This window comes from Schistocerca nitens, chromosome 1 (assembly GCF_023898315.1).
Source record: "Schistocerca nitens isolate TAMUIC-IGC-003100 chromosome 1, iqSchNite1.1, whole genome shotgun sequence".
Lineage (NCBI taxonomy): Eukaryota > Metazoa > Arthropoda > Insecta > Orthoptera > Acrididae > Schistocerca > Schistocerca nitens.
Window position 1 is genome coordinate 634,723,725 of NC_064614.1, and position 26,805 is coordinate 634,750,529.

At 41.7% G+C, this 26,805-nt stretch overlaps 1 protein-coding gene across 1 annotated transcript in view; it reads right to left on the minus strand.

Annotated features, from left to right (window-relative positions):
• LOC126191908 (uncharacterized) overlaps positions 1-26,362 on the minus strand; it is a 107,557-nt gene extending 81,195 nt beyond the window's left edge. The window contains exon 1 of the mRNA XM_049932566.1: positions 26,227-26,362. Coding sequence (XP_049788523.1) covers positions 26,227-26,362 — 136 coding nt within the window. The remainder of the gene's footprint in view (positions 1-26,226) is intronic.
• Positions 26,363-26,805: the final 443 nt, after the last annotated feature.

Below are 26,805 nucleotides of genomic sequence, written 5' to 3' on the forward strand. Positions count from 1 at the left end.
CACGTGGCCGGAAATAAATTATTTATGAACTTCAGCAGTATTTCAGGATCGATTCCTAATCGGGTATTTGCTTTGGAAGGAAGGCGTCTCTCACGTATGCTGGTATCTGACGGACTGGGTCACGCACACAGACCACTTGAGACGGCAGCCGACAGCCGACAGTGGCGTGGCGAGCGCGCTAGCGTTTCGAAAATCCCTCCCGTGAGTCCCTGCTCCGGGCAGCCTGCGAGCGTGGCAAGACGCGAGAAAGTTTTTCAGATATGTTTAACTGGTCTGTGAAAGTGTAAATAAGTGTTTCCTTTTGCGATAGGAATGAAAAAGTATCACAATTGTTTAAATATTGCATACATCAATTTGTATCCTGTAAATTGCTTAAATAAACAACATTCCACAGATTCCTTAAATTGTTTAAACAATATTCCATACAATGTAATCGATTTCCCGCCAAATACTTTACATAAATAAATGAATTGTATACCACATGAGGCCTCATATCCCATAAATTGTTTAAATAGCCAATATTCCACATATTGTCTAAATTGTTTAAACAATATTCTATACACTGGAATCTAATGCCCACCAAATTCTTTAAATAAATGAACAAACTATATTGTCTAAATGGTTTAAACAATATTCCATACATTGCAATTGATTTCCCTCCAAATAACCAATCAACTGAATCTTTTTTTCCATCAATTTCCGGGTGGGGAAGGGGAGGGGGAAGATGAGGGGTTTCCCAGAGGTGGGGTTAATTAATTGATCGATTTAATTAATTAGTCAATCAAATTGATATCAAAAGTGAGTTTGTGTCGATGAGGGAAGTTCCCAGAGGGATGGGGGAGGAGGAGGGGGTAGGGGGGGGATAGGTGGAGGACCAATAGGTTACGGACCTGTCAGTCAAAAGGAAGGATTATCCACAGGGGTCATAATCCTCTTAGCAGAACAATACGTTAAGGACCTGTCAATCAAAGGAGGACAATAGGCTTGCCCCAGAATGTATGCTTGCTGCTGAATGTATGCAGTCGTCAATAGTAAATTGCACCGGTGCCCACTTTGTTCTCCTACTACAGTGAGCCAGCGCCTAGGGCTGTTTATGTGGCGATATTAGTAATAGGTAACCTACATAAATGAATGTCTTATAGCAAGTGCACGGTAAGTTTGCCATCGGCGCCGAGGTACTGATCTTTGAAAGCCCACAACATTTGGGCACATAGTGTCGACTTCTCTGTTCCAGATTGCTGCCACTCTTAGTGACATTAGCGTTGAGACACCATAATTGTCAAATGAAGTGTTGTTGTGTTTTCTGTCTGAATGGATGATTAATAGATTAATAGCAGTGACTGCACTAACACTGAAATGCATTATGCAAAATCAGACACGAGCACAAATGTTTGATAAATGTTTCGAACGTCATTTTTCTTCCACTCATTGCTTTGTATTACTGAAGCCTCAATTTAATTTCAAAATCCTTGCTCCAGATGTGTACCACATTTGAAGATTATCTCCTAATGCAGATTACGAAACCATGTTATTTCCGCTTGAAATTTGTACCACTGCGGTTGATCAGTACAAGGAACACACGCCCATGAGTTGTGGGCATCGGAAGACAAACAGAGAGACCTTCCCCTATGACGTTCCTTCACCCTGCAACGACAAATCTATGTGATTCTGCACCTACTGCTTCGCCCGTCAGGTACTGGCCAACTGATTCGGCGAAGGATACAGCCAACCAGTTGCCAATGCTAAGTATTTATTCTTTACCACTAAACTGAAGCACAAAAATTATTTACTTAATGTTCCTTGTGATAAACTGTTTTGGCGTTCTCATCCATATTTGCGCTTAATCGATTGCACGCAATCCTAATTGCGTCCTCTAATTCGGAATTTTTGACCATCTTGTGAGACAATATTCTGTTATACTGCGATTAAAATTACTTTGCACCTGAAAACTGACGAAAGGGATGTCTGCGTTACACCTTTCACGTAGCACCAACCGCTGCACCAGATTTTACGTCGGGCAGGACGTAACAGGCAGTGTCCGTATGCTAGACTGCAAGATATGATGGGCCCAGTCAGATACCAGAGAATGCATGGTCCTAAATGTCAAGTGAAATGTAATTTTAATCACACTAAAGATGCAATTAACATCTCCAACTTACTGGATAAACTTCCCTGTCCTTGCTAAGCCACTTACGCAGTGGTCAGTACATCGAAAAAGCTTTAAATAAAACCTCGACCTCACAGATTTTCATAATTTGAAGAGTTCTCGCAAATCCACTTTTCTAATTATTGGTCACATTTACTACAATATAAGGAAAATATACATTGCTACTCACCGTAAAGATGACATTCCGCTCCCAGCCGCAAGAGAAGATGTGTGTGTGTGAGGTATGTATGCATGCGTGAATGAATGTGTGTGTGTGTTTCCATTTGTGAAGAATTCTTTGGCCAGAAGGTAAACTGCAAGTGGCTTTTCGTGTTGGCTGTCTGCAACTCAATGTCTCTGGAGTGAGTAGCAATCTCTCTTTTTTTCTTATACAGGATGTTTCCGTAAGAGCGTGCAAACATTTAACAGCTTATAGAGGATGCTCCACTGAACAATTTGAGGTAGGGAACCTGGGGTGGGAGAAGCCAGCTTAAGGAGATAGCAGAAATAAAATCGCATTACTGTGTACTTTTTTATTTGCATTAGTTACAGTTACCTACAAATACCAATCATTGACACAATGCACATACCATTTGTACTGTATCTTACAAAATGTGCTGAAACTGACGGCCTTCAACCTCAATGCAAACAAGACATCGGCGAACAATATTCTGACGCACACTGACAGATATCCCTGTTGTGCTTTGAATCACATCATAGGCAGCTACAATTCTAGTAACTAATTTCATCTCTGTACCCATCGGGGTCTCATACACAAGTGACCTTAGATATGCCCATAGGAAGAGGATTCAGGTCAGGTGATCTCGCAGACCATTGAACAGGACCTTCCCTTCCAATCCACTGACTAGGAAGTACGGCATTGAAATGGTTGCTGACATCCACACTAAAGTGAGGCGGTGCACTGTCACGTTGTATCTACATCAACTCACGGATAGCCAAGGGTACAGGTAGGACTCTTTGCACAAACCTCAAGATATTCACAGCAAAACGTACGTGATGGTGTGACTCTATTGCAGCGTGAGGGTTTTCCTCAGCCCACACATGGCCGTTCGGAATACCATCATGATCAAATGAGGTCTCGTCACTAAACAGCACGATGTGAAGAAAATGTGGTTGATCAATCCATTGTTGGAGCAATCACTGACATAAATGCGACCCTTGGTGCAAAGTCAGTCAAAAGTATTGCATGGACGCGTGGGTGATACGGGTGTAATTGTTGTTCGTCGGGTAATCGCCACACGCTAGTACGTGCAGCGCCTATTTCACGTGCAATACGACGAGTACTTGTAGTGGGGCCCGCTGTAACAAGTTGCAGCACCTCGTCTTCAAAATCGGGCTTGTGAGTGGTCCTCATTTTAGTAAGTCCCTCGTTTCTTCTTTCCAATGAACCAGTCTCGATCGAGAAAATAAACACTCATCGTGACGGATGACGCCTATTAAGAAATCGTTCCCTGTACAGCCTTCCGGCAGCAAGGGCATCGCAACGTACTGCCCCATCCACAAGGTGCATGTCAGTGAGTTAAGCGGAACTGTGCCGTACTGCTGCCCCATCGTACTGTACAGTACGTCTCTGAATAGCACTGAGCGATGAGCGGATCTGTCGTTGAGTTATGGCACGTTCTGTCAAGGACCAATGTAAATACGATACAGCAGAGTCACCTTATCTAGAAGTAAAGTAAACAAAACCTGCGTCATGACTTCCTAGTAATCAGATTCACCCTTCTTGTTTCCTTGCAGGAAGTAACGAATGTATGTGAAAGTAAACAACACAGTACGTGTAAATTTTTTACGCATATTAGTTGTAAATAAGCTGAAAACAGCAATGCTAGACAAAGAGGTAGACAAGTTTACTTGTATATCTCCTTAAGCTGGCTTCGCCGACCCCACGTGCCTTACCTCAAGTTATTTAGTGGACCATTGTGTATGTCCTCTTACATTTTTGCACGCTCTTACGGAAATACCCTGTATAGTTGATATTCCAAGCTCGAGTTTTTGTTGGTAACATTTGTCATGGGTAGTATTATTCCATAGTAGATTCGCGAGAAGCTGGTATCCCAAAGTACCGATCGCTTCATGTTGGCACCGTTTGGAACACTTCGTGCTGACTGTGGTCTCTTCCTATTTGCTGCCAGCCACGCAATGTAGCAGCTGTGATATAATGGTTCGATGGTTAAGTGTTGTGGGTTTTACTACATGTGCGAATGACTTTAATAATAGTATTTGTCCTTGTGAAGTTGTACTGCAACAGCCTTAACTAATTTAAACTTCCTTGCTAAAAATAATTGTCTAACTTGAGGATGACCGTCTTTGCAATGCGCATTTCCGAATCCATGTTACTTCCGTCTACATCATAGCAGCTGAACGGTACGAGTTGCGGATACCTGTGAGTTGTACTGGAAGACAAACAATAAAGCATTCACCCTCCCACAACCTCCAACCCCGCAGTGGCCCCTCTGTCCTTGAGATGAGCGGCCAACTCTATTCACCCACGGCGAAATTCAACAGTCAATTAAAATGAAGCACGACTTAAGTCGTTACTGTCTCTGTAAATACTTTTTTTGTTACTGGACAGGAAAACTACGCTGTTGAGAAGCTCTTAGCGTTAGTGAACGCTTTAAGACATGGTTGTTAGTTGCTAGATGAAAATTATTATAAAATACGGGCTGCACAAAGCGGGCGACAGTCTGACGACCATTGATTTAGATCAGTCAGGGGAAGTTCTTTTTCCTATTCTTTTTCTAGAGCCCATTTATCTCGCCACAGCAACATTTCATCTTTTAGCAGAAGGGAAGCAGCACACTTATTGACGGCAAGAAGCAATGCGAAATTGTGGAGGAGGGACTCCTATAACTTTGTAATTTTCACTAGTAGAGTTGTTAATAACATTCTCTAGAAGAAAAAATTGTGCCTGAAAGACGTCCAAGTCTTCACCAGATATATTTCTCGCCGACCTATGATTACAAATTCTAATGAGGTTGCATAGATTGATACTCTGTAGCATTCCCTGGCTGAATTCATTCCACTGTTGGCACGATAAATTTGGCGTTAGTTGTGGTGAGGGATTCGAGGAATAATGAGATAGACGCTCAGTTGATTGATTAGATTTTCTGCACGTTGCCGGACGTTAGTAAAACTAGCGTCCACATTATCCCGACATCTGGCAAAAATGGAAATCGTGTTATTGACTTGCAAAGCCCCCTCGCTAAGATTGAGCGCCATCTTCTTTAGTAATTTACTCGGAGACTGCGTTAGAGACAGTAAATCGGACGCAGTACTGATATCATGAACTGTGTGCGGCATAACGTTGTCATCTCTTAAGCTGCCTTGCAAACTGTGCTGGTTCCACTCCATCCTCAAATAAGTCCCTGCTATCTTCGCCTAATCAACTGCAAACTAGAATACTCTCTCATGCCGCTCTACCCATCAAATCTTACAAAGTTATGCAAGTGCACATCTCGAGGTATTCATTTAGGCACTTTTTCATTTCGGGTGTGATTTAAAGAAAGCATCAACACCTTTTATAACTGCAACAGTGCCCCGCTCCCAGATAGCAGGCACGTTGGAGCTACATGAAATAAGATTGTTCAGAATGTGGCCATAGCATGGCGTATTAACAGAGCTTTTCCTTCTGAACCTCCGAGGCAGCACTCGAACTTCGGAAAGCATAACGACACGTCCACCTGGGGCGGTGCAACAGGATGGACAGTCGCATGTGTCCTTCTGGGCGCCAGAATGTAGCGATGAAGTGGTGCCCCACATTAGGAGCCAAAGTGTAGCGGTTCAGGGGTGCAATGACCGCTACTGAGGGGTGAGAGAGCGGTTCTTCTTGTGGTAAGGACAGGGATGGAACTCCCACCTGAGAACTGTCGCTTCGATGTGTTTGCAAGGAGTCTGCGAAGCTACAGCAGCTACGCGGTACGCGCTCTCGTCCGATGCCGAGGCCCAGCGTCGACCCACGGCGTCCAGGTCACACGGTCATAGCCAGGTGCCGATTTCGCAGCCTGCGGCGCCGACAAGTGCTGTCACTAGGGCGGCGGCAACTCCTACAACCTGAGCTCAATTGTCTGCCATGTTTCCCCCAAAGCATAGGACATTCAGACTTGTTCACGTATGAGTCACGATGAGAGTGGCGATTTGCAATTGAATGTGGTGAAGTATTTGTTGTAAATGTGGGGGGCCGCTCAGCTGTGAACTACACTAACCAACGCAAAAATGGTTTTAGCTTTTTTAGATTTCCAAGTGACCGCGAACGAAGAAGAAGAAGCGCCATAAATTGTCGGGGAGACAACTACGAACCAGGACCTGGCGCTCAATTTTGTATATTGTAAATAGTTACAAATTTGAAGTTACAAACTTGAAGCTAACTGTATACAACTGCTTTTCATCCCCCAGTTGAAATCTATACAGAAGCAGTTTGCCTCAAATTTTTTTCGATTCTTGAGCTGTTTTCACAATTGGCTGGTCGTGCGGTTCTAGGCGCTTCAGTCTGGAACCGCGTGACCGCTACGCTCGCAGGTTCGAATCCTGCCTTGGGCATGGATGTGTGTGATGTCCTTAGGTTAGTTAGGTTTAAGTAGTTCTAAGTTCTAGGGGACTGATGACCACAGATGTTAAGTCCCATAGTGCTCAGAGCCATCTGAACCATCTGAACCACAATTGGCAAAGTGGAGAGGAGTATTAATTATGACGTGTTTACACATCGTTATCATAACATAATACTTAACGGTATTTCTTATACAGGTAGGATGGGATGAGTGATAATTAAGATATTTTTAGAACAAACTGGTCATTGTGAGGGAACCTGCACAAATGAGACAACTTCCAAAGATTACAGTTTTTATCACAACTCAGCAAGCAGCAAACCTATCATGAAGTACAAACAATGAACAGTAGTTAAATGTTAGATGAAACTATTAATAAAAACTTGTTTCAGTGTAAGATGAAACAATATTTTTCACCCCTCTGCACAATAAAAATGTCACATTTTTTGAGGTACCTACTTACAATTACAAAATAAACACCACTTTTACACGTGCTTATATACGGACGAAAACTAGTAAATAGGCACGGGTTGTTACTGTGTAATATACATATTTTAAGTCATTGGTATCGAGTTCTTAACTCATTACATTTAACATTTAGAAACTACTATGCAAATTCCCAGCTTAGATATCTATAGCCGTGTAACACTGCATTTCGATTCCCTGTTACATGAAAAGGGCATTCTAAATCTCTCTGCAGAGATTAATTACTGCTCGGTACACTACATACATGCAGTATCAAATATTTTATAAGAAATATTGTAAAAAGTTGCTTGAATATGTCAACCACCCGCAAGGTAGACATTGCCAAATCCTCAGATTTGGGGGAAACGTGGCGGATGATCCAGCCTAGCCCAGGTATGCTGAGGCCCAGGAGTCAGCTGTGCATGTCTCAGGCATGGTGTGGCTGCCTGCGGTAGGCGCCAGCATCACAGAAGTCTGCCAGAATTCTTGCAGGGAACGACAGCTTCTGGGGTGTCGCTCGCAACTGAAAGCGGAGGCACATGGCGCCAGACACCCACACCATCCGTAGGAGGACGAGCGGCTGTACTGCCCGGGCCACAGCCTGCTGCCCGTCTGCTGCCCGCCTCTCCCTCTCTCCCCGAAGTGCAGGTCCCTGGCTGCTGTTGGAGTGAGCCTGAAGGTGGCTCACCAGTAGAAAGGCGCGAAATCTAGGAAGGAGGAGTTAGTGTAGTGCCAGAAAATAGTCGGCAGAGGCAGAGGCACAAATTCGTGATAGCTGCTTGCTAACCCATAGCACTCCGACACCTGGTGCATCATCATAGCCGGTATCACTGGACTGCCAATACATCTGCTAGAATTGACGGGTATTTATACCGGTGAAAAGCTCATTTACTGATCCAAGGCACCGTTTCGAGCCGTGTATGGGACAAGAAATCCGTGGCTGGACGCTGTAGAAGCTTCCTGGCCCTTCCTACAAAAGCACCATCTTTCTGCTGAATCGTCGGGATTGTAGTGCTCGGCCTGGCTCTCCTCGCAATGAGTAAACAGCCCTGCTGGAACGATAGGAATGCCAACGCTTTGGCACCTGCCGGTTGCGTACGGCTGCTTCAGGTGCTGTGCCTGAGTTGCCATTTTCCACAGTACTGCCCAAAAAACTGTGACAGCTCGAAAATACATCTCTCCTTCTCGATACCTGGCCCCTGACTCTTTACCCTGCAGTGACACGCAAAAAAAAAAAAAAAAACGATAGGAATGCCAACGCTTTGGCACCTGCCGGTTGCGTACGGCTGCTTCAGGTGCTGTGCCTGAGTTGCCATTTTCCACAGTACTGCCCAAAAAACTGTGACAGCTCGAAAATACATCTCTCCTTCTCGATACCTGGCCCCTGACTCTTTACCCTGCAGTGACACGCAAAAAAAAAAAAAAAAAAAAAAAAAAAGCTCAGTGGACATGGACAACAACGTACAGTGTTTACAATGTTTTCCTAAGTACAAGGCATTTTGCATTTTGACCTACGAGTTTCATAGGCTGTGAATTTGCCCTACAGCTTTAGCCTTCTGGTTCCTCGCTTATCTATGTTCGAAGAAATTTTCCGACAGCTTCATTTACAACTAACAGGTCAAAACTTTCGTTCCCACTAACAAACAGTCTATTGGTTCCCATAAAATCATTTAACACAATATACACCTGCTAATATCACCTCACGCAAGTCACCCACCATGGCAACTCTCCACGAGTTATTTGTGTTATTTAACATCTCACGAGAATCACTCAGGGGCCTCATGGTCTCTCAATACTGTTTTATAACGTGTTAAATACTGGAAAGCATATCCCTTTCCTTAGTGGGGGTTGCCAGTCCTCCATCAGGTGCCTCCGCAGGTGACAATTCGAGGAATACTCACTATATATATGAACCTGGATCTGCCTAACTCTGCCTAACTCAGTTACATAAATCAACCCATTTTCTTAACACACCTAATGTGCAATACATATTAAACAAAGTAGGTTTGACAGAGCATCTACCACATGCAGTTTTGAGCTGCAGAGCAATTCCACGACTTTATTTTAGCAGAGCACACTACACGGCAGTTAATTAACCGAAATATGCGCAATACAGCTCACAATGTTTAAGCACAGTAGGATCTATAGCACATCACCCACAAGCATAGATGTTACAGCTATATCTCGTATATCTCGTATTTCTGTCAAGTATTCCTCTTGCTGTCACAGTTTGTCCTCTTGTGTAGCAGTAATGGTATGGTTTCACCGTGATATCGTCGAGCTTTCGTAGAGACGAGTCAAGCAATTGCACTGAAGTTCTAACTATTTCACTTTCGGCTACTTTGCAACGTCGTCATTCAGAAGTCACGTGCATAATATCGTAAATAGGAGACTGTATAGGATTTGTCAGTTTAGCGCATAAGAAAATACTGAGCAATGAATAGTTCCAACTACGACAGAGATCGCACTAATAATAGGAGGATGTTTTCAAGGATTAAGCCCATGAGGCTATATATACAGATAAAAGCAGATACCGATTTCTCTCACTACGTAACGCATTACCTCGTTTAAGATCTTCTATGTAACGATCAGAGATACAGTGTTGGTCATTTGATAGAGAAGTCCCAAATTAGTCTAGTCCCATACTCGTATAATCGAAACGTGTTAAGTGAATACGCGTAAATACGAAGAATAGCCAGTATTCCAGCATAGGGGCTACAAACCAACGATCTGCCCACGGCAGCTAAGTACCAAATGGGATTGGATGTGTTATACAGATATAATCTAGTCCATTAAACGTTGACTCTCGCTATATTCTTGCCATTAACGAATGTTCGGCCAGCCGTTGTGGCCGAGCGGTTCTAGGCGCTTCAATCTGGACCACTACGGTCGCAGGTTCGATCCTGGGTATGGATGTGTGTGATGTCCATAGGTTGGTTAGGTTTAAGTAGTTCTAAGTTCAAGGGGACTGATGACCTCAGATTTAAGTCCCATAGTCCTCAGAGCCATATGAACCATTTTTTGAACGAATGTTCCAGCTTTCCAATTCACTCTGCCTCATACAACGCCACCTTATAGGCCTAATCCTTAAACGAGCTTCGTGATGTATTTTTCCGGATGCTATGGGTGCCAGTAAGCTGTGTAGAGCATTTGGGCTGCAGGTAGGGTTTCTTTAGAATATCGTTTTCACTGTAGGTCAAGTTAATCCATTACATCGTTGTTATTTACAAGATACTGACACCATGTCACGGATTCCCCGCTTATAAAGCGTTAATGATTCCATGTTTTAAACAAAAACCGTTTGAACAATACAGAGCGTTGTGAATGATTATCTCGTGTAGTACAAGTATGTCAGCGAATTTTTAGGAAATTTGTGGTACGCATTTACAGAACTTACCTAAGAGAAAAATTAAGAGGATGTTTTTCCGAAAAACAGGGCCCCACGCGCTGACACCATGACAGCAGACGACGACAGCAATATCACAAGCTGTCGACGTTTGTGTATGAGATACTAACAGCTACATCGCAAGCCGAGGTCTTCAGAGCACGAGGCCACGCTGCAGATGATGAAAGAGAGAGACAGGCCGACACACACACGAGCACACGCACAAAAATCGGTAGTCATTCTGCTGCCTCAGCATCAACCTTGAAACACGTGGATGGATGTACCTGAGACGATGTCAGAGTGTCTAACAGAAGACGTAATTTTCAGATGATCTAACAAATATTTTTCATTAGACATCTGTCTCTCTAAATATGGAGAATATTTCCAGTAATGAGTATTTGCATTTATCTGGCAGTGAGTTTTTGCGATTAGTGTCCTTGATGTCTGTTTCAATTCTAAAATGTGTATGTAAAAACTATATTATAAAGTTACAGCAGCTCAACATTTTACCAAAATTACATTGATGTCTTTCGAATGTTTCTTGTTTGCGAACGTCGTAATGACATTCAGCTGAAATTAATTGTATAGTCTGTTATGAATTTGAGCCACGTTATGATTCTGATGAGCATTCTCATCCCACATCTCGCTATCTATTTCGAGAAATCCTTTATTTCGAAGAATGTCAGGAGATGGTAGAGAAATCATGATTACTTAGTCTTACGGGGAGTTCTTGCAGCATCATACTAATTAACAATATTACCGTAAAACACCATCTACTTAATTTAAATTGTTATTCTGTTGAATAAAAAAATCTATGTTCGTTTTACAAGGACATGGGACATGAATATATAGCTAAAACTGTGTAGCGGTGTAACCCACTAAGGTTGAACACACTCCTTATTAATGCGTATCAATAAATGATTTTGATCTCATAGTATTTATGTCTCAACGTTACATAATGTGTCATCTACCTAATCTTAAAACTATATTGTACCAGCAGAAGATGACAGTGCATATAACTACCAGATCACAAATAGTATTCTCAGTTACAGGTAAGCAACAAACGAAATTGTTACACATTATAGGGGGCGATAACAAAGTTCCCGTTCGAAGGCCGTACAGTCCAGAGTCGGTATCCCAATCAGGCAAAATCGCCGTGAGCATTGATGCAATCATCCCACTAACACACAAGGCTGAAGATGCCCGTTTGGTAAAAAGCCTCGTCCTGCTGCAGATCCTTGTCCGACAGGAACTAGCGACCATTTAAGGCCTTTGGAGGAGACCGAAGTCGCGACAATCGTGTGGGGAGAGATCATTACTATGGTGCGGTTACTCGTGTATCTCCCGCTTGAGTTGGCGTAACTTTAGCGTCATATTTGCAGTGTACGGGCTTCTTATGTCGAGTCGCCACCGGTATACTACTTGGTGCACCATTCCACAACTGTGGGTTTCAACAGACATGCAGTTCCATACACTTTCTTCATTCTCTGCTGGATGTCTACCAGTGTTTGCCTTTCGGCAGACAAGAACAGAATAACAGCACGTTAGATCTGTTTGGACGCATTTGGTAATAACGTCGCCAGAGTTTACTTTTCCGCATTTATCGCACGTGCATCGAAAATATACGAATGACAGAATAATCCTTTACCTCCATGTCGGTGCTTACATACGCGCACCGGAGCTGCGCTACGTTGAATATACGCTGCAGCACCACGCACAAACGGAAAATTTTTGGTCGACCATTATACATCGTGGCGTCTACGATTCTTTCTTTTTCTAACATGAAGTCATACTTTACGAGAGTTGAAGGAAAATAATTAAAAAAAACATGTTTTACGAGGAATATTTACTCTCCAAGTGCGATCTCATCGTTACTCTTAGATAAGTCATCGTCAGACATTGATCTTTAAGGGGAGACGGTGGCAGTCTTGCACTGACATTTTTGTAACTCCATATCTTTACCACTTTTTGTTCAATCTCATTGAAATTTTGCACACTTATGTATAGAGATCTAATATGATTTTTTTTGTAAAATTCAGAATTTTTAATAACAATCTAATGCAGTGAGATAATTTTGAATTTTTATTGCATTATCATTTTAAGGTACACTTTTTCATAATTTCGACGCAAATTTGGCAAATTTTTTTAATGGTAAAATAATCTACACTAATAGGTGTACAATTAAGTGCAGTAACTTTTTGGTAAATTAATGCCATTATTTTATGTGATATTTTGGATTCGAACATTTTTTACAAGCAAACTTTCAATGTATTATCAACCACAAAACTGTGTATATCATCTCGAATAAAATTTTGTTCCACTTAAATATTGCTTCAAAGTAAAAGAATAGGTGTGCCAAATTTCATTGGAGTCTTTCCAGTAGTTTCTGATATGTGTGTTCTTGAAAGCAGAAAACCTTAAATTGCAGAAAATCATTTTAAAGTTTGGATGAAGTGAAAAAAAAATCTATCATACCTTAGCCAAAACTACCCATATACATATTCCACTTCTTACTCATCATCGTCTACAGCTCTTTTAGCTTCTCAGCTCCTTTGCCTAGCAATGTTTTGTATGTTTTGGACTGAAATCTCCACCTTCGCGATTCTTTGCTTATCAATGATCTGCAGTATCTGCTCAGTGAAGACTCCATGTGTAAAGCCCAACTTGCTGATGTGAAGTCTTGCCACATCCCATCATTAAACACTGCTCCAGCTTCCAAAGCGGAAATCTTCACCACCAAATTGGAAACAAACACAGTCTTTGGCAGGGTACGATTGGTGCTTTTACCAGTGAGGGGGATGCCTTAATGGGTTAGTAGAATTATATATGTTACTTGCTTGGACCGTGGCGTTACGCGTGGTTAAACAGCTATTTATAAATAGATGTTAATGCCGAAACTCACTATTCACGCGTATGCACTATCAGAAAAGCCATTCTTTGTTATATCTTTAAAAGTACATTATAGGTAAAGCTTATTTACAGAATCATCTACATACAGGTATACGAGGGGAATTCAAAAAGCAGAGGCACATTTGTGAAAAGCTGTACTTATTCTGATGATAGAAAACTGAAACATATTAATAGTATTAATAGTAAGACTTATTAAAAACTTTCAGTGTTCGGTTTCACAAATTTAAATTATATGTAAGTTTTACTCCAGTGCGTGGGAAATAAACAATGCAGGTTGGGATGCATAAACTAAAACCAGAGGAGGGGATGGTCTGATGCAGAGGGGGGGGGGGGAAATCCCCCCCCCCATCCCCCCCTGCAAATCGCACACTGGTCTTTGGACATCTTTTCCAAATAAGAGCATTGAAACTTTCATTTGGGTTCTGTGTTTTCTCATGCAGACATTTTACTAGCAGTTCTGGTGAAGCCAGTGCTCTAAAAGTTGGGTTAATGGCCTTTGAGACCTCATAAGGAAGGTTATTTTTATGGGTATAAGCTTCCCCACTTTCCTTACTTTTCAAAAATTTGCACCATTCATTAGAACAGAGGCCATGTTGAGGTATAGTGTCTGTCGACAAGTAATGAAACCAAATGGCCAATACTGCTTTCCTCATACTGTCCAAGCTTGTGAGGTTACTTCTAATTGCAGCACCATAATAGACTTGTAGGCTGTCAATTCTCTTCTTTGTTAGTCTGTTTTTACCTCCCAGTGGCTTCCCATCCTCTAGTAGCTTACCTTTATTGTCTGCAACAAGTCTTCGGAGTCGTCCACCCATCCTCTTCTGAATATGGCCTAAGCACTCCAGTTACTCAATAGCGCAATCTTTTCCATAGGGCTGACTTTCCACTACATTCTTGAAAGCACTAGAGTCTCCATCTCCTAAATACTGTACGTATCTTACTCCAACTAGATCTAAGGAAAATGAATTTCATACCTGCAGCTTCCATCCCACCACTGGAGCCTGCATAATTTCTTCTATAAACAGCTTTATGAGCTTCTTGCCATTCTGTTTCTTTACCTGCATCAATATATTTCTTGTGCAAGGAACATGCAGAACAATATTTAGACATCACCTCTAAGTCTAATACTTTCCCAGTGTTGACACTAATGATTGTTGAAACTCCATGCAATGAAGTATGCCCCCTCTTCATCCAGGAACTGTCACAGGAAACTGCTATATCGTTGCTATTAGTTGCTTCACAATTTTCTTGAATTGCCCCCAGGACTGCCATTTTCATGCTCTCTTCACTTAGTTCTGCAATTCCATTGAGGAGAGCAGTATTCATTGCAGAAAATTTTAGGGGAGGACCCGGCATGTTCATAATACCACATCAAAGGTTTCCACCATCTCTTCCAATCCCTATACATTTTAGTCCATAAGCAAAACTCATATTGGCTTAATAGATTCTATTACTGATCTCTGATGTCTGGAATGGTCTGTCAGCATCACAGTTTTGACGCAAAATGTGCAATGTGCAAACTAAACCCTCTCTCTTTCCATCAACCAAATCCACATTTCCTCCACAAACTTGCAGGCTTTTCTAAGTGCTTCTGCCACCATTTCCAGATTCACAATTCTGAAACCTGTATTTCTATCATGATTTTTTTCTTCTGACATAATCCCTGTCCCAAGTTTTATTTTAGATGTTTGCATCTTCAGGCCCGACCCTAACCTCAATGTCAGTTTTTCACTTTATATTAGAAATATGGGACTTACTATATTTTTTAAATACTTTACCAGGCCTAGGCATTGTAAAAAGGGATCAACAGATTCAACCTTGCACAAAGAATGGCACAATAAATCAAGCATCACTCGAATTCCACTGAACAGCACAAAGCTTGTTTACAACACTCCACAGCCTTCTATACCACACAGCACACTGACTGAACCAGAAAATGGCTCCACAGCCTTCTTTACAACACTGCTGTTATGTTTACAAAAAATCACAGCCTTCTAAAGCTATATTTTCTAGGTCCACAGGCTAAATTCTGCAATAAAATTTTTCCTCCATTTGGTACATTGAAAAGCGGGCTTGGCGCATAACAATGCTTAGAGTTTTAATTTTTAAATGCCATTTGTAGTTCGAATTTCAAGGAAAAAATTTGGGATAATAATCTCAATTATATTTACTATCAAATAAGCAAATAAAAATAATTTGTAAATTTTTCATTATTTCTGCCACTGTTTCCCCTTAAGAGTACTGAAACAATTTCTTCAATTTTTTGAGTGATGGACAATTCTGAGATTACACCTTAACAATTTTGACAGGATCCACACCTAGCAGAGAGGAAACCATTTTAATTTCTCATCACCCTTCACCATAGTGTTATCTGCACATCTACGCAGCTCCCACAGCGCATTTCTCGCAATAAGTAGCTGCTCTCCAAACATCCTGCATTGCTGATGGTAATGATATCGCGAAAACCAAGAGTTTCAGTATACCCATTGTGGATGAGAAGCTGCGACTGTGATTTAAATTGGCGTTTATCTGACAATAAATATGCAACCAGTCGCTTTTATACGATTTCTTCAACCATAAACATGTTTTCGAGCCACTGCAGGCTCATATTCAGATGGAGGTGTTACAATAAAATTATGTTGTGGTCAAAGTGTGGTTAGATGCAGTGCTGATGAGTGCACTGCCTTGTGGTATTCACATCAGATTGCTTCTTATAACGTGCATTATTAAATGAGGTACACAAATAAACACAGTATGTAGCTACATACTGTGTTTATAAATGTAGCTACATACTGTGTTTATTTGTGTACCTCACTTAATAATGCACGTTATAAGAAGCAATCTGATGAGAATGTTGTTGAATAAATCGTAAAAAAGCGACTGGTTGCAAATTTATTACCAGATAAACGCCAACCAAGAATTTGCCTTCTATATTTTATCTAGGAGGGTACCGAATGCTGCATCTTGTGCTGTTGTGGGAGAATCCTTGGCAATAACTTGCTTGCCAACTTTGAGAATAACAGCAGCTTGTTTTAGCACAAAAATTATTTACATCATCTTTAAATCCTTGCACGTCTACAAATACCGTATTCTGTCTGAAATGATTATGATGATACCATACAATGTTTTATGCCATTGACCGCACACTGAAACATCAAATAAGATGTTTGCTTGCAGTATTTCTTGTTACTTAGAAATTGTTTATGAAACTTTTTCTTCCAGATGCTTATCCAGAAAAAAACATGTCTTAACATAATGCTGTCACAGCTAACTCATAATACACTCAAACGCTTGGATTGTGGTAGGCGTGGGGGAAGTTGTGGAAGGAGGTGGACGCTACACCAATACACTCTCCTCAGCTATAAGAATTTAAAATATATTTGTGTTCATTACGCCCCGTTTTTTCGACATGATCTTGCTACAAAATGAGGACAATTCGTAAACTGTCGGTTGCCCAAAACCAGCAGTGCTTAGTGTAGAATGCAAAACATGTAGCCCTGCTTTGTCACTGCAGACGATAGAACGCACAGAGGGACGGAGATGTTAAAGCAAACTTGTTCATGAAAGAAGAATCCAGAGATACTGGAGCATAACAAAATAACTAATGGTTTATGCTACATCCAGTGTCAGCTTCAAGTCTCCCTGCAATTAGCTACAGTCTCCCAAACCTACTATTCTTCTTGTACACAGCCCGCCTGCTTGCCTGAGCCGTAACATGTTTGCCCATCTTGGAGCAGGCCCGAGTTCGATTCCTGGCCGGGTTGGAGATTTTCTCCGCTCGTGGAGTAGAGTGGGTGTTGTGTTGTCCTCATCATTTCATCATCACCGACACGCAAGTGTCCCAATGTGGCGTCACCTGAAATAAGCCTGCAAACCGGCGGCTGGACTTCCCTGGATGGGCCTCCCGACCAACAATGCCACATCATTTTGTACATACAACTGCATCGAACCTTTGTCTGTATCACGAAAAAGTGGTTCAATTCTATTTTTCTTCTATGACAGGCTCAAAATCCAGGAAATCTGAATAAATAAATGCACAGTTAGACAGTAAGCGGAAGACTGCAACATATTCATTACAAAGCATGACATTCCTTCTAAATTTGTTGCCTGCGAGTTATTACATGTTTTTGTACTCCAAATTCTGCAAAATAGCCTAAAACGTTAGTCCAGTGTCACCAAATTCAGAAACTGACAGGATAGGCCGTACAATTGACAAATTGTCACGAAAATTTGTCGAATTCGAAGGAAATTGGTAGGTTTTCAGTGTCCAGTGTGAAACACAATAAATTACTGTAGCCATCGCAACACTCGCTGTCACTTGTCTTCCCTCCAACATGATTTGGATATCACAAAGTGGCACACTATCACATCAGCTGCTGCAGCGAGCATGTGGCTGGAATGTGTGTGTAGTAGTTTAGAGTCGAGCTGGTCGCCACCGTGGACATTTCATGTGATGTGTGCAACAATTTTCTCAGACATCCTGGTGATCAGGTCGTTCTGATACTTTTGAGCATAACCTAGATGGGAATAAACTGTAATAACTGGATGAGAGGAGAGGAAGATGGTACACTACGTAGTGTGTGAGCACCACGGTATATAAATCACGCAAAGTCAGCTACCCATATGTGGTTACAGGGTAGATATTTGGAGGGAATATACTCTGTAGATTGGCTTGGGGAGTGTTCACATCCCCAGCGGCTATTGTCTAAGACTGGCCAGGATATTCCCTGGTGATAGATTAATACCAGCTGTCATTACACACTCAGTGGTTATTAATCAGGTGGCGAGGACACTCCCTGGTTCTGTATTAATAGCAGCTATCCTCGTAAGTCGTGGAGCTCTCTCCTATGTTTCGCAAGGAAAAAAAAATTATTATTGGTTAGGAATAATTTTTTCTGACTACATTCTCAATACATTGTAAGATGGCAAGAACTATGCCCCTTACATAAAATCATTAAAGATCACCTAACTCATGTTGAGCGAACAGTAGGGCTGAACAAAAATGACTGACAAGGCACAATTCATCTTGTAGAGGGTATAGTATGGACGTATTGGAATAATTAATGTTGGGTGATGGTTTTAAAGTAATTCACATGACATGAAAACTTTGTGGAAACGCGTCGATTTACTGGAGGCTAGTTTACCCCAGGGAAGTACTCAGAATTGACCGTGGCCGCCGGGGGAGCAGCTAAGGGAAGCGACAATAGGCAGCTTAGGGTGGCTCAAGCTCTGAGAAAGCGGTAACAGTGCACGGCCTCCAGCCGCCTTAAGATGAGTGAATGAGTGACAGTGAGTGGGTGGTTGACCCCAGCTCCATGCTGGTGTACCGGGAAACAGACAGAGAACTTGTACGCCTGTTGATAAATGTCCTCCTACCCGTTTTTTGTGAAACATGCGAGAAAGCCATACAAAGCTACAGTGGAGCGGTCAATAGAGGTCAAAATATCTGTGTTCGTGACTATAGCAACTTCACGCTGAATTCACGGTCCACAGAGTCTGAAGCAAATCAGGTGAAGAGCGACAGAATGAAATACGCCAGCCTCCGATGGGAACGTAGGACCAAGGAATTTGAAGTACTCTCCTGGGAGTCAGAATTCTGGAAAACTTGGTGTTTGTGCAGACGCTAACCTTGATGGGTGGTCTGGGAGGAGCAAAATAGAAGTTGAGAGGAAGGGAAATTTTGTGGGAATTTGTTCAAATGGTTCAAATGGCTCTGAGCTCTATGGGACTTAACATCTGAGGTCATCAGTCCCCTAGAACTTAGACCTACTTAAACCTAACTAACCTAAGGACATCACACACATCCATGCCTGAGGCAGGATTCAAACCTGCGACCATAGTAGTCGCGCAGTTCCGGAGTGAAGGGCCTAGAACCGCTTGGCCACCGCAGCCGGCTGGAATTTGTTCACTTCCCAGAGCAGGCATTGGTCGGCGCTGGGAAGTGACGCATAATTAACGCGACTTGCGCTGCAATTGGTGTAAGTGATTTTGCTGGAGGGGAAACCGAGGCAAAGAGCGGACTGTGAGAAGTCTCTGTAGAGGTCTTCCGTTCCCAGCTTGCCTAGAGTGCGGACTTGGCGTTCTTGACTCAGCTTGCCTGAGAAAGAGTGAGCATCTCTGCAGTTTAGGACTTAGCAAAGGGAACGATTGAGCTTGGAGATAGGAAGTTTTGGTTCAGCTATGTACTGAGCAAGATAGCTAGGAGAGAATATACAAGCGCAGCCTTGCAGCACCACGAGGTCGCCCGACGTCCACACAACGACGCCGCTCCGCCACGCTGAATTCGGTGATATTGTGCCCGCTCTGGCCACTGATTAATTTTTTGGATCACGTCGGCAAAGTTTCCACAAGGGTTTCATGGGCCGTGTATTGTAGAATTCTTCTCGCACTTCGCATTATGCCTGGGTCAGTCGATAGGAATTACTTTCGATTTATCGCGCTTTACTCCACGCAAACCCAATTTATTACCACTGCCTGTTAGGAGAGTCATGTAATGTGATGATTGAAGTTCGTGAGTTAAAATAAATCTGTGCTAATCGACTGCATCTGTTTTCAATCAAGTAGTTGAAATCCCAAGTCACTTTCTTAATTAATTTTATGTTCAACATTTGCATCTGGTGTTCAATAGCTGAATATAACATCAATGTGCACCCCTTTTTAATTAAAAGGGATCAATTCTGAATCAATTAATGTCAACACTGCCACCGCAGTTCAATCAGGAGTCACAGGGCCTTATTACTTTATTTGTGTTTTCCGATATTGTGGCAGTTTTGCACTCTCTGTTGATCTGTTAGTCAACTACCTGGCGTGAACACACACCAAAACCAGATAAGTGACGGGCGGGGTGTTACATGTCGTTCTGATACTTTTGAGCATAACCTAGAGGGAAATAAACTGTAATAACTGGATGAGAGGAGAGGAAGATGGTACACTACGTAGTGTGTGAGCACCACGGTATATAAATCACGCAAAGTCAGCTACCCATATGTGGTTACAGGGTAGATATTTGGAGGGAATATACTCTGTAGATTGGCTTGGGGAGTGTTCACATCCCCAGCGGCTATTGTCTAAGACTGGCCAGGATATTCCCTGGTGCTAGATTAATACCAGCTGTCCTTACACACTCAGTGGCTATTGACCAGGTGGCCAGAACACTCCCTGGTTCTGTATTAATAGCAGCTATCCTCGTAAGTCGTGGAGCTCTCTCCTATGTTTCGCAAGGAAAGAAAAAAATAATTATTGGTTAGGTATAAATTTTTTCTGACTACATTCTCAATACATCAACGACTGTAGTGGTGTAAGCGTCGGCGGTGGCGTCGGGTGCGTGAAAACCGACTCTTTGGTAAGTAGTAGTTTCCAAGTATACCAAATTACAGAAAACGCCCAATAACCAATTGTTAATTGTGTACAAATCTGGAAAGCAGCCATTTTTGAAAACATCAACTATGGTACAATTGGCTAGCATTTTGTAGGTGGGATAGCATCCTGTCATACATACACGCAAATCGCCATAGGAATAATGGACTAACATTTTTTATCGTGATTTCGTTAAATTATACCAAACTGTAATGTCAAAATATCTTAAGTTAATATTTACTTCCATTTTTGAGAATATGCTATGATGTCATTAATTTATACACATCGTAATGCCAAAGTTTCATATATCATATTTTTTTGTTACCCGTATCATTGTTATTACTTACAAAAGTACCTGATCCCTTTAATAGAGAATACAGATACTCATGCAACTAGTCAAAAAGGTGGAGCTGGAAGTAATTTGTTATAACAAATTGTAAACAATGAAGCATGAACAACCACACTTAATATCAGACAGCTAATTATTATTTAAGTGTGAAGTCACATATTGCACACATATTTTTCTACAAGAATGGATGTAGTTTCACATCACTTTATGGTAGGCACATATACACTGGCACTAAGTGTTCAATTTTTGTGCAAGTACATCTGCAATTTTTGGCTTATCGTATTAATTTACCAATTTGGCTACTAACACCATTCCAAGTTAATTATGGTCCTCTCACTAGAAAGCACAGACCTCTAATGTAATGCATCATGACAGTGACGTAATGTGACATTGACATAACATGACACTGACATGATGTGATGATGATATGAAGCAACCTTGATGTGATGAGACTTCTATTAACACCTCACGTTGTTCAGATATCTTTGTGCACAGGTCATCTCACTGCAGAGTACAGGCCTTAACTGATCCCTATTGACCAAGAGCAATGAGGGGCCTCTGGAAACTGACTGAGAGCATGATGACGTCGACGTTTTGCGATTGGCTGACCTCCTCCCATACCATCCGTTCCCCCCTCCCGCCACCCCCCTTACTCTCGAAGGGTGGTCTTGAATACAGTAAGCGCACCTGCATCAGTAGTAAACTGAAACTGCTGATGTCTCCAAAAACTTTTAAATTAATTTTAGAAAAAATAGACAGAAGACAACAAAAATTAAACCCAGCTGGAATAACAGTGGGTAATAACACAATAAATCAATTGACATATGCAGGCGATGTTGTTCTAATATGTGGTTGCAAAGAGGACTTGCAGTTCATGGTAGGTCCTTACCTAAATATCCAAGGAATGCAGCATTACAAATTAATGAGGAGGAAATAGTGTACATGGTTGTGAGTACAGCATCCAAAAATGATATGAAGTCACTTTTAAAAAAATAAATATACTTAAATATTTGGGAAGTATTTTTAGTGAGATGAATAGAATGGAAATTGAGAGTAAGAAAACGATCATAGCGGCAAATATAGCATATTTTGGCTTACACGATGTGTTGTGCAGAAGAGCAGTTTCAAGAAGTTTTATAAACAGACTATACCAGATGTTATATGTTCCTGAAACATGCACATTAAAGAAAAGAGATGAACAAAAAGTGATAGTCTTTGAGATAAAGATATTAAGGAAAATTACACTGCATGATATACTGAATCAGTCGTAAGTTTTTAGGAAATGATTTTATTGTACAATTACTAGTTTTCAGCCTGTACCTATTGTCAAACAGTGGCGTTAATTTCATAGAAATTTTTACATTTGCGTCCTAAAACATGACAAAGTTTGGTGATCGCATAGTTTAGAAAAGAGCTTGCACATATGTCCTATAACAAAGTTTTATGGTTACTTAGTTTACAAAAGATTTTACATTGTATATAAACTCTATACGTCGTACCTACTTCATGAGAAGCTATCGCTTACATTTTATAAGAATGAGGTTTGATTCCCTTTTCCAATCCATGTTGATCCGTGAGATGGTTGATACATTGAGATGGTTGATACATTTGGTTACATTGGCTGCTTTGGTGCACCAAAGAACATGACTTGTGTACAGATATGGCACTCTTCTGGAGCTACTGAAACGATATTTTTTCATAGTACAGATCACTTTAAAGTTATATGTTTATTTAGGTTTGAAAGATGCTGCTAATGGCCAATAAAGAATATTCTCTCTGTCAATAAATTATTATTTCTGGCCTTTTAAATTGTAAGACTTGTACGAAAATTTCGAAGTACATTTGGTTTGCTGATTTCAGTTGATCATTCATGATGCAGTCAAGTTTATTGTGGAAGTGGTTGAATGTTTCAAGTTCTTCCAACAAAGTAGTTTGTATGTTTCAAAATAAAAACTGTCTTCACTACTGGTAATAAAATTCAGCATAATTATATTCACAATGAACAGTCCCATAAACATAAGAATGCAGGGTGGAGTACATACAAATCAGAGTGTTGTGATTGTGAAATGTCATATAAAGACTCGACTGGCAGAATGTTTAAAGAAAGGTTCAGTGGACACACGCTAACTAAGAAAGACAAGATTAAACAAAATTCTGCATTTACTAAGTATCTACAGTGAACTGGGCACTTGTCTCCCACACTAAAAAACTTGAGATTGTTACATCTTTCTCGGAAGGGGAACAAGCAAAAATTGTTAAACATTTCTTTGTTGGTAAGAACAAGTTACTTGATGATCACGTGATTAGCAGAAATCAAGTATATTATGATACCATGTTACCAGCGTTTAGAATGTTGTTGCAATGATGCCTTTTATCTTGTGTTGATTGTATTATTTTTTAGCTTGTTCGTTTTATTATCAGGGAACTTAAGGGTATTATATTTCAAGGGGTGCTTCCTGGGGCCCTATTTTATCGAAGGCGACTTTAATTTTTAAAATTTTATAACTTATATTTATTTATCTTAATGACTAAAAATAAGTCTTGTCTCTGGTTTGCAATATTTACGAGTGCCCCTGATCCTGATGCCTTGATATTCGGGTTTGTTGATACTGAATGCATGCGCTGTGCATGCACTTTCAAATTTAGCAATTTTATTCCGTGTGAAAGAGATTTGGTGACATTCTGAATCGCTGTTTCTCATGGCATCATTTGTTTCATGTGATTTCATTGGTTTTCACATATGTATTTTAATCCATTTTTTGTATAGTTTTTATATTTCATAAACGTACCTTATACCAATCTTGTGCGCCAGCTACGCACCTTTTGTCACACAATACGCGGTGTTTGCTTCCCAGACTGTAATGGTAATATTTGTGTGCTCGACAAACGGACATTATGAGCAGTATGCAGCTCATACGGCGTTCACAACCGGTGTGTTTAAGGTAGCATGTGGCAGTCTTTAAATATTTTTCCGCTGCCTCTCTGTGATATGCTGGCGATTTTCTATTCTTTTAACTAAGTACACTTTCCATTTTACATGTCATTACGACGGATGGGATACATACACAGTTACTTTTGAGTCCGTATTCCATTTTATATGGCTTTCTAATGAATGGGTTACATATCCAGCTACTTGTTTAGTTTCTATTAATTTCAGTTTATTTTACTGGCTTAGTCATACAAGATAGGGCCATGCCGTTTCCTCTATTTGTTTCTAAAAGATCATTTTCTTGTTTTATAGACAATCTGATGATGCCATAGACAGGCGAAATGCGTTACTGATATTGAATAATTTTGCAATCAAGACTGTTTCTATTCTGAAATAATTCAGAACCGGTTGCTGTACCACCCTGATACAATGAAATGGATTTTTTAAAATTCATTTGTACTCCTTTTTCCGCAAAATGCAATATTTGAAAATTTTCTTCGATGCTTATCTCTTTGTATTCCTGTTGGATCCAGTGAATAGTGAAAGTTGAATCATTTAGATTGTTGAGCCACTAACAACTTGTCTGAGGAAAATAATTCCGGCACCTTGAGCGAGTTTGCTTTACATGACAATTGGTTGAAAGTTGGGAGGAAAGGAGTCGGGATATGTCTTTGATTCAAACATACTGATAATTATCACCGTCAGAGAAGAGCAGCATGTTTACATGCATCTCATGTTCACTACCAAATTTTGAGAAATGGAGGAGGCCGACGACAATATACTTGTTCTGCTTTTCTTCTCCAGACCATAAACATGAACCGATATTCCGGTATCTTGCACCTAAAATTTAGGTTTGGTCTGGATATTGACGGGGAACTAGATACCATCAAAGTTATAACACCCACGAATACTATCACCGACTGGGGCGCTCACGGTAATCTCTGTAATCGTAATTTGTCTCGCAGCCAGGATTGACAATGCAAAACAAGGCTGATCCTTTCTATTTTAGACATTAATGCATGGCTGCTTATTAGCTATATCTTTAGGGAGCTTGATAATAGCTAGACCCTCTATTTACCGGATACTAGACATGTGTGTGGATGTCCAGATGTCGTATTTGGCTGAGTGCTTTAACTGACACTCTCACTTCCATCCTGGGCCAATATGGCACTCAAGGTCGATTTATGAAACCACTCGGCGACTGACATGTTCCATGTTATCACGCCATTTTCCACCCCAAGGATAATGAAGGGTTGTCTCTTCAATGCCAGAATCAACTCTGGCCGGGGGTGGGGTGGGGGGGAGGGGAGGTGCGACATTTCGATGCAGAGCACTGCACTGCATTTAATGGCGGATACTGCGGATTGTTGACTACCTTGAGGAGCTCCTTTCCCATGACAAGAAGGCACGCCCTTAGAAAACATGTAGGGTCGCGGTACCCTCCTGCCGGAATCTCGATCCTTGGACGAGATCCACTCCTCAAAGGCGTCTGCAATCACTGACTATTCTAACTGTGGTATGGTGTCACTGAGCTGATTTCCTTCTCTAAAAGAACGTTACATGAAACTGACATGAGCCACAGTATCATCTCTATTACTAATACTACTACTGTTACTACTACTACATGGTGATGTCCATCCTGTCGATGACAGGGTCGGTGAGGTGATGAATGGTACCTACCATGGCAGACATACCTTTCTCGAGAGACGATTCTGATGAGGATGAGAAAGACGATGAGGCGGTGCTATCGGGTGACGCCAGTGAGATGGATGTGGCGATGGTTCCCGATGCTGTTGCTGCTGTTGTTGCTGCTGCAGCCTGACCCAGTAACCTGAGAGGTGGCAGCTTGTTGCCAGAGCGCGGTGCTGGGGCAGCGGCAGCGGCGGCTTCCAGCGCAACGACTAGCGGCGCCCTTATAGGCGATACGTGCCTCACCAAACACCACTTTGGCGAGGAAGAAGGTTTAACCACCACCGATATCCACGCCACGCTGTCCTACGGCTGTGGAGACGCGTTCGCTGTAAAAGAAAGAAAAAATAAAAATAAATATAAAGTTTGCTGTAATGAAAGAAAGAAAGAAACCACACAGACGATCGCACGGTTGTAAGTGGAGTGAGTGATTACCTTTCCCTCTCTGGGTCCACGGCGTGAGAAACTCATCAACGTTGTCTGGTATTTCTGCTATCTCTTTAGAGAAGTCATCCTTCCCCTCTAAAAGGGCCAGGTCGTGCTTCCTTTCCAGCTCTTCATCTTTGGCCATTTCCCTGACCCATTCAAGTATCTCATCCTCGTCAGAATCGATATGCTACTGATCAATGTGACCTACAACAACAATAAGATATATATATAAATATAGCCGCGTGGGATTACCCGAGCGGTCTAAGGCGCTGCAGTCATGGACTGTGCCGCTGCTCTCGGCGGAGGTTCGAGTCCTCCCTCGGGCATGGGTGTGTGTGTTTGTCTTTAGGATGTTTGTGTGCGGGCGCAGGAGGAACTGGCCGCGGTTCGCGAGTAGCTGAGCGTGCTGTTGGCCACGGTCAGCCGCCTCCAGGCTGCTGCTTCGAGGTGCAACGACGGCGGAGGCTCTGGCGCGTCGTTTGAGACATCCCAGGTGTCGCTTGCTGCGTCCACTGACTCAGCCGCCGAGGCACCTTCTGGTGTACCCGGCGCGTTGGGGCCGCCCTTACCTCAGGGTGAGTGGCG